This window comes from Macaca nemestrina, chromosome 12 (assembly GCF_043159975.1).
Source record: "Macaca nemestrina isolate mMacNem1 chromosome 12, mMacNem.hap1, whole genome shotgun sequence".
NCBI lineage: Eukaryota > Metazoa > Chordata > Mammalia > Primates > Cercopithecidae > Macaca > Macaca nemestrina.
This window is the reverse complement of record NC_092136.1, coordinates 42,843,940-42,853,468: the sequence shown is the minus strand read 5'-3', so window position 1 is coordinate 42,853,468 and position 9,529 is coordinate 42,843,940. Positions and strand designations below refer to the sequence as shown.

The 9,529-nt window shown below is 37.1% G+C and overlaps 1 protein-coding gene across 2 annotated transcripts; it reads right to left on the bottom strand.

Moving 5' to 3' along the window:
• Positions 1-766: 766 nt before the first annotated feature.
• Positions 767-8,443, bottom strand: SVI (small VCP interacting protein). 2 transcript variants are annotated; one of them, XM_011750302.3, is made up of 4 exons: positions 8,272-8,443; positions 6,379-6,429; positions 5,769-5,882; positions 767-1,507 (listed from the first exon to the last, which is right to left on the bottom strand). In XM_011750302.3, exons 1-4 carry the CDS (start codon positions 8,323-8,325, stop codon positions 1,493-1,495), a joined length of 234 nt encoding a protein of 77 aa, XP_011748604.1. In that variant the 5' UTR covers positions 8,326-8,443; the 3' UTR covers positions 767-1,492. The 2 variants fall into 2 exon arrangements, with proteins under 2 accessions (XP_011748604.1, XP_070931059.1); XM_071074958.1 differs by lacking the exon at positions 8,272-8,443 and adding an exon at positions 7,872-7,946.
• Between the last annotated feature and the right edge of the window lie 1,086 nt (positions 8,444-9,529).

Sequence of the window (9,529 nt, the reverse complement as noted above, 5' to 3'; positions counted from 1 at the left end):
TTTTTGCCTTGAAAAAATCATTTTAATAAAATCAAAAATTTTCATTCTATAGTTCAATGATTTCACTATCCTTTATGAACAAAAACAGCAAGAATCCTCTAAAGAATAAAGAAAATTGAGTCAAATTTTATGTTTTCCTAGATATTCACAGAATATTTCACGCCATAATAGAAAAAATAATTTTTCCATGAGAAGTCAAGAGACCTGTATTATTATAATAGTTCAAACTTTTAAAAATTAACTTGTACAAAACACCACAGTATAAGTTTTGTGGGAAGGATAGATGAAGATAGTGGTTCAGTTTCCTTTGCGTAAAGCAAGTGAACTTGGTTGATTTAACTTAAAATTTCTATTGGCACTTAATAACTGCAAATTCTAATTTAGGGCTCAACATGTGGCCTTGCCATTTAAAAGAGCTATCAGCCTTAATAGCTAACACCAATTCTTTTATTTCAGTGTATTATATAGGAGAAACAAAAAATGCTATAAAATTCATGTTTGTAATAAACAACGTTAAGGTTTATGACTATGCATTGTACAGAATTACCTCCTAATATTTTTACATCTGAAGTAGACCTTTTGTAAGTACAGTACTTACATTTTTTTTTATACATTCATACTTGCCTTGGCAGTTTCACATCTGTATAAATCTTATGATCAAGCTCTAGTACACAAGATTAACACTACTTATGAAATATGGACAAATATATTACTACTCATTATAACCCATCCAGATTATTAAACTCATTCAATTACTACAAAGATCTTTACAGAGCTGAATTTAATATACAATAGAACATCACTGCCCTCTGATGGTATCAGTAACATATAATTTTAAATTCAGCAAACAAAAAAAACCTTTTATCATAATGTAAAACATGGTATGTTAATTTTACAAGCTACATAAATAAAAATGAATTAGAAAAAATTTAACATCTGCCTAAGAAGATTCATTACTTAGTAAGTTATAAAGCTTTACAGTGCTCCTTCACATCAGCCCTTCAAATGGTTTTTTCAAGATTCTCCCTGATGATCAGTTTAAAGGCACTAAGTCCGTAAGTTTAATCAAACGTCCTCATATATAGTGAAATAAAAACAGATGTAAGGCGACGCAGTACAAATATAAGTAGTTAGATCATATTACAAAGGATGAAAAGACAACTGCAAATTTTAATCTTAGAGGTATATGCAGAATTTTTACATGCAATGTATGTATATTCACTATTTAGTTCCATTTTTTAATTACTAAGAAAAATAGCAAATCACTCACTAACGGCAGAAGAGCAAATGTAGAAAAATTAGTATTTAATGAAAAGTGTAGCCATTTTCTAAGCTTGAAAATCAAAGTTTTTTAGCATTGCACTTAAGGGCAATAATATTACAAAGTCTGAATCTTCATTTATTCAAAGAGAAGAAATTAAATTGATGAAGTCTACTTGATTGCAGATAATAAACAGTTATTGGCAGTAGATTCTTCTACTCATGTTATGCTTTATGAAACTGTCCACTAGAAAAGATAAAAAAGAGACAGAAAAGTACATTTTACTTAAAGTTACATAACGGTATTTTATTGAACAAACAGGTAAAAAGAGGAATATGGGACACAGAAATGCAAAATGATTTTTCTGAATAGCAGCTATTCATAAAATTTTACATTACAGTCCAAAGCCTGAAATAAGGTGATAGTTTAAAAGTATAAAGAAGACAAAATATCTGGTCAGATCAGTGAGTAGTAGCAGGATAGCTCTCTCCCACTGTCTTGCCTGTAGTTTTCAGGAACAACTGTAAATGTGCTGGGAATGTAACATCCTGGGATAGCAAGTGAATGGCCAGAATAGCTCAAGCTCTATTCCAGTCCCTCCCTAAGAACAGGATGTCCTTTAGTGCTTTAGCCCAAGGAGTCATGTAGTACCTCCCCTTCTAACCCCCAGGTCATAAAACCCAGGGCACTCATCTGAGGTTCAAGTGGGGCACACACAGATGCCATCAACCCTAGGCAGTTTTCCTTGGGAGACAAGCTTATAATGAATCCTAGGCTTCTGTTGTCCCTTGTTGCCAATCTGTAAGTAATAAACTCACTCCATGTTAAATGTTTTTGGGTTTGTTTTGGGTTTTTTTTTTTTTTTTTTTTTTTGAGACAGGGTCTCACTCTATCGCCCAGGCTGGGGTGAGGTGGGAATGGCTCACTGCAACCTCAACCTCCCAGGCTCAAGTCATTCTCCCACCTCAGCCTCCTGAGTAGCTAGGACCACAGGCACATGCCACCACGCCTAATTTATTTTTTATTTTTGTAGAGACAGGGTCTTGCTATGTTGCCCAGGCTGGTCTCTTAACTCCTGGCTTCAAGTGATCATCCCATCTTCTCAGCCTCCCAAAGCCTCCCCCTCTCAGCTGAGATTACAGGTGTGAGTGACTATGCTTGGCCTCTTCATGTAAATGTTACATGCATGGGTATTCTGTCCATTGGACTCTGCAGTTGGTAACCACTGCACAGTGAACCTGCTATTCGGTAGCAAGATCCTAAATATCTAATAATCAGTAAAGGAACACAAAATAAAACACCACAAAACAAAAATTTAAAAATCCTTGTTTGGGCCAGGGAGTCAAGAAATGGCAGAAACCATTAAAAAATGGTTTGGCAAGGTCTTTTCCTTGCTTGAGTTGAGAAAATATTCCATTGCTCCTTTGTTTAATCAAGTCTATTAAATCTGTGATAGGTCCTGAAGAGCCACTGGGATAGAACTAGAGATATTTAGCAATCTCTTGATAGTGTTTTCCAAGTACATCCAAGGAATATTATTGGGTGTTATACATATATATAAAATCTATGTTTAAATAAATTTTCAAAATTAAAGATTAATCCAAGTAAACTTTCCTTCGTTGTACAATTTCTTAGAGGCCATAATTTTGTGCCTTTTTTAATCTCTAAGAAGGGGATAAAGTCTACAATATACAATTTAGCATTTTTAAACATTTATTCCCATGGGACTCTATCTTCCAAAACATCTTTCTTAGGACAAGTGTTATAAACGCTAGGATAGTGATTCTCAATCTGGGTTCACAGTAGATTTCCTTGTGAAGCTTAAAACACTCCTGATGGCGAAACCCCACTCTCGGAGACTCTGACTGGTGTGAAGTGGAGCTCAATGAACAATCCTTTCTGAAAGCTGCCTATGAGACTCCAACATGCAGCTAAGGTTGAAAGCCATTGTACTAGAGGTCTGCCCTTACTCCTGTGCTGCTATATCCTGTACTGATAGTACTTTGCATCCTAATGCCATCATTACATTGACTTCTTCAGGTAAGAAGTCAGAAGACAGCATTACCCATGCTAATTACCCTGGAAAGATGCAGCACTCTACCTAAGGAAGAGTCTTCCTAACCTTCCTACCTTAGGAAGACTCTACCTATACTTCAGGCCAGCCGATGAAATGAGCCAGTGGTTACCAACTTCAGAGTCCAAAGGACAGAATACCCATGCATGTAACATTTTACATGAAGAGGCCAAGCATAGTCACTCACACCTGTAATCTTGGCTGAGAGGGGGAGGCTTTGGGAGGCTGAGAAGATGGGATGATCACTTGAGGCCAGGAGTTAAGAGACCAGCCTGGACAACATAGCAAGACCCTGTCTCTACAAAAATAAAAAAATTAATTAGGTGTGGTGGCATGTGCCTGTGCCTGTGGTCCTAGCTACTCCGGAGGCTGAGGTGGGAGAATGACTTGAGCCTAGAAGGTTGAGGCTGCAGTGAGCCATTCCCATCTCACCCCAGCCTGGGCGATAGAGTGAGCCCTTAAAGGACCACAGGCCAAGAGTTTTGAGGGTTAAGTACTTTTGCCTTGTACTTTTCCCTTCTGTTATCCTTGAGCCTTCCAGAATTTTGATTTTCGCTTGATGCTCTTGACATGTTGTGCATGTGTAAAGCAGAATGAAGCATGCCCCTTGAAGCCAGTGTGTTAGTGATAGGTGATGAGGAATATTCCAAGGAAAAATTGCTCACAGTGGACAACAGCAGTGGCTAATGACAGTGAGCCACTGGAGAAAATCCTCCTGCCACTATCTAGTTTCATGGTCCTGAAGGTAATTTTTACTAAGGGAGTTTGAGAGATTTCTTCCAAGAACAGTACATAAAGAAAAACAGGAACTAAATTTAACATTGGGTATGTTTTACATTTTACATTTTGAGCACTTTTGAAGGGATAATAAAGGGGCTATTTTTTTTTTTTAATGTATAGACTTCAGAGTGTAAGAGCTTCAAGTTTAAGAAAGCCTCTTTCTTTCTTACAGTTTAAAAGCTGATATTAATTTCATTAGGTTAGAACTTGTGAAATAAGTGTCTTCTCAATTATGATTAAGTGTTGATTAAAGTATCCTCCTATAACATTATATATGACTTTAACTTAATACCTTCACCACTTCTACTGTGAAATAGTGGATCTCAACATTATTTCCAGTCCTACAATGTAATTTTTGTAATTTTGTGTTTGTTTTTGAGAACCCTATATGAAGTAAACCTAGTGAAACAGCACTTTATCTCAACAGAATATTCAAAGAATCTATATTTCTGATAAAGAATTGACCTTGTTATCACCCAACTGTTTTACTTTACACTAGACCTATTCTGTTCTATTATGGAATTATAAAAAGCATAAGCAAAATGGTCAGACTTATTTATCTTATATTGAAACTAATTACCTTATACATTGCTAAAAGGTCACCATGAAAAAACAAACTTTATTAAAAAACTTTCATTCATTAAATGGTATTAGATGAAGTAACTTACAATAGTAAAACACACAGACACACATTCTTATTTCTGTGATATTCTTGAGCCAAAATAAACTGCTCAGGGTGTTCATAAGCTGCCTGACCCCCAAGTTAGGAGAGTATCTACACGTAGGCAAGTATACGTGTAAATGTACATGTGTAGGTATGTGCGTGTGTGTGTAGTTTTGAGAAGAAAAAAAAATGAATCTGTTGAAAAGTACTCACAAATCCTTGACAAGTTAAATATAAATGACTGAAATTAAAGACATTTTCACAAATAAACTTCTATATTTACTTTAAAAAATGGACCAAGAATAAATTCTTAATATCTGAACCATTATTTTCCTGAGCTTTATGTAATTTTAAAGGATTTTAAAAATAAATCCTTTAAAGTCCTGCTAGACTGTAAAGACTCCAGCATTCACAGACTCTGCTTAACTTGTCCACCATTATATTCCCAGTGTCTAGTTCTGTGATCCATACCTTGGGAGGTATGTGTACGATACCCACACCTGTATGCATTCTGTGATCCAAATTAACATTTACGTAACTATAATAAAGGGTGGCGATGGAAAGATCAAAGATTCCAAATCAATGGGTAAAAGAGCTCAGAATTTATAGTGTAATCCAATTTAATAAGGTATGTAAATGAAGGTTAGAAATTATGTCTATCAAAATGATACTTAGATGACTTTTATACTTCTTTATACTTTTCCATATTGCTTGAATTTTTGAATTATTTAAGATTAGTAGTAAGCATAAGAGTATTAAAATATAGCATTAAAATAATAAATCTATTATTTTATTTTGGGGAAAAAAGCTAATTGATTACAATAAATGTTAAAATAAATCGATATAACTTCCAATATTTACTACTCATGATTTTACACTATTTCAAAATTTTCTGATAATACATTTCAGGAGAAAATTATTGAATGGATTGCTACTTAAGTTTTTTAAAATGCCAGTTAAGTTAAGCACAAGAAAATTTTAATACTTACCCTAAGTCCCCCTTCTGGTGGGGGCCCAGATGTAGCAATTTGTTTTTCTATTTTTTCCTTTTTCTTTCTCTTTTCTTGCACAGATTGAACATCCAAAATTCCCCGAGATGCAGCCTTGAAGAAATTTGGTAAGAAATACAGAAAGACAACAAAAATCTGTCCAGTGTGCAAAACATATTTTTGTCTATCTTTGCTTTCTAGGTTTTTCTTTGGGGGTAGGGAGTTGGTTTATTTTTGGTAATGAAGGAGTATTTCTACAACAGCCTTACATAAAACATCATTTCTTCACTGGGTATTTTGTAACTGTACAAATTTTCCCCTAAACTTGCTTCACATCTGTATTTTACAATGCACAGCCATTTTAAAAGGAAGGATGTTACTAAAAGAGTATCTGAATTTAGAGAAGATATGATAGTTTTCATATATTAAATAATATAAATATATTAATGCAACTCATACAAACAAGGAAATCATTTTGAAAATAATTACCTTTAAAGGTAAATTTTTGGGATATCAAAGGCCATTTGCGTAAGAGAATTTAACTATGGACATCTATGAAGAATAAAGTACAAAATTATCTAAGTAGGCAAAAGTTGATCTTTAATCTTACCTCTTTTTGTCTTCTCTCTGCAGCCTCTGCAAGCTTTGCTCTTTTCTCTTCCTAAGGAAATGCGTAAAAATATGTATTAAAATAATAACAAACATTATTGGGAATAAATTATAAACATTTATTTCATAGGTACTATAACAGTTCACAAAAATATTCAGTACTGGCCCTAAATGTCCCACAAAGAATGCCGCTACTCAACTTTCTGAATTTTATTCTCCTAATCAATACACCTTCAAATCAGCACATGCTAAAACAGATACAAGGTTTGCCTATATAATCATTTCTTTACTCTTTTTTTTTTTTTTTTTTTTTTAAATCAAAAGGCCTACAAGCTAGTCAGGGCAATAATAAAACAAATAATGTTCACAAATACAAGAAGGAAAATACATGGTTTGATACTGCCAGTTAAAATGGAGTCTGAAGTAACCCTGTGTTTTTAGCAAAAGTTAATGCATAAGTGGGCTAATCTCAGTGTGCAGGAGAGACGGATTGGAGTAATTTCATGACAGGTATTGTTCCATATCAGAAAACAGTGAATGTTATTTTTCTAGACCATGTACTACTTATTAAAACCCTTTTTCTAGGTGCTGGGATACAGCAGTGTAAAAACATAGATAAATGTCACCTCCCAAATGAAACAAATTTCAATTGCGGGCACACAGACAAATATAACAAAGTAAGTAAATGCCTCTCAGATGGTATGGCAGATAAGTAATGGGAGAATGGGTGGGTGGTATTGTGGGGAATATATTTTGTTTAACGTGGTCAGTAAAAGCTTCACTAATAAAGTGACATCCAAGCAGCGAGCCGTGTGGTTATCATGAGGGTATCAAGAGGGTATAGCATGAGGATGGGGGCGGGCTTAACCAATCTGACATGTTATATTTTATCAACAGCCAGAACAACAAAATCAACATAATTTAAAACAACAGCAACAACAAAGAGAAGCTGAACTTTCCCACATCAAATTTATAAGTACTAAATTTTTAGTATCTATAATAGCTGAAGAGTTAATATACTTTCCTAAATACTTCATTTTCTTCAACTAATGTTTAGTTAGAGAAGAGAAACAGGTTTATGTTAACTCCCTGTAAGGAGTACTAACGTAAAGATATTGCTAACAGAAAGCTACAAAAAGTGTACATGTTATTGTACCACACACCCACTAGTTACATTTGAATTTCAGATAAGCAATGAGTAATGTTTTTGTAGAACTAGATCCCTAATATTGCACAGCACAAAACTATATTATAAATGTATTACTTGTATATCTCAAATTCAAATGTAACTGGGTGTCCAGCATTTTTGTCAAATACGACAACATTACAAATTGGACACTCTGTACTACATATTCTTTTAAAGGGAGAACGTAAAATATTAAGATAAATACTAAAAAGAAATCATTAAAATAACATATCCGATAAAGCTCAGGCGTATAAGCGACTTTCTGAGCACCTTCTTTTAAAAGATGGTAGACACAGTTGAAAATGCACTTCTCCTAGACGACTAAAGAGCTCCCGGTGAAAGCAATGTCTTTTTGCGCCGAATTCCATCTACCGCATCCCCTAGAATGTCCCACGCGCAACGCCCTCTGCGTGCGCCGGCGCCCTACGAATTCCCGGTGCAGCCCAACTCAGTGGAAGGTAAAAGACGCCACAGCCGCCTTTGGACAATTTTTTGTTACAAAAGTGGAGATCTACACGGAGGCAGCGGCCTAGGTCGCTCTGACAGGACCCAGCGACCCTCCTGACCCGTCCACCCGTCCTCGCCAGCAGGGTCCCCCTCGCGGGCTCTCGACCTGCGCCCCTAGGTCCAACGGCCCGGCCCGCCCCGCAGCCCGAGGACAGGTGCTCAAGGCGCAGCCCGGCGGACGCAGGGACCTGCTTTACTCACCAGGTCCGGCGTGGGAGGCGCGGACTCCCCGGGACAAGGAAAACACAGCCCCATAGGGACAACAACTGGGGAACCCTGACCGGGCTCCCCCCAGGCCAGGAGGCGCTAACTGCGCGGTCGGAAGCGCGTCCCTGGTCCTCCGCGCTTGCCCCGCCCCCACCACCGTCCACTGGCTCGGCTCCACCCCTGCGACAACGCCCCGCCCCCACCCCGCGGCTCCGCCCCGTCTCGCCTCTCTGCGGCAACGCCCTCCTATTCTCGCGACACCGCCCCCCTCTTCTCGCGACACCGCCCCCCTCTTCTCGCGACACCAACCAGTCCCCACAGCTCAGCTGCGTCCCCATAAGGCATTGCCCCTTCCTCACCCACAGCTCCGCGTAGCCCCGCCCCGAGAGCGCAGGGCTTGTGGCCAAAGCCTAGGTTCCAGGAAGCACCTGCTGTGGGTAGCAACGCAGGGAAGGGATGGAAAAGCTTCGCTACGGTTCCAAAGCTCTTCCTGCTAGCCTTGCCTTACCATTTACAAATGAGTAAGTGGCACAACTCTGGGTAGTTCATGCTACCTTTTTTATGAGATGGGACTCTGGTATCCTAGAAATTAAAGCCCAAATTCCAAGTCAACATCAGTACCCTTTGCTCCCTTAGTGACAATGCTGTACCAGAACAGAGGGCAGAATATAAAATCCATTATTATGACGATGAATCTAGCGTCATAAATGTGGCATTAGTTGAGATTTCCACTAGTTTCTGGTATTTAGGAGTCACTTATCACTCCGAGAGAAATAAAGTTTCATCTATTGAGAAATATTTTAATAACATTCTTCTCAAATTTTAATAAGTATGAGAATCACCTGGGCAACTAGTTAAAATTTACATGCTGATTTCGTGAGTATAAGGTGGGACCTGAGATTCAGTTGCAGTAAACCCACAGGTGATACTGAAGTTACTGACCTCGTCCCCACACAAATGCTTTTATTTTATTTTATTTTATTTTTGCATTCTATTAGTTATTTCTGCTTATTGGAAAATTTTGAAACATTACAAAAAGGTAGGATGTATAGTGACAGCATCTCAAAACCATTGTCAACTTTTTGATACATATTCTTACTGGTTAATTTTTTATAGATATATAATTTACATATAATATTATGCACTTATTTTGATTGTAGAGTTCACTTGGTTTTAACAAACATGTGATCACCACATTCAAGATATGTAAGTTTTCCATCATCCAAAAATCTATTATACCCAATCCCATTCA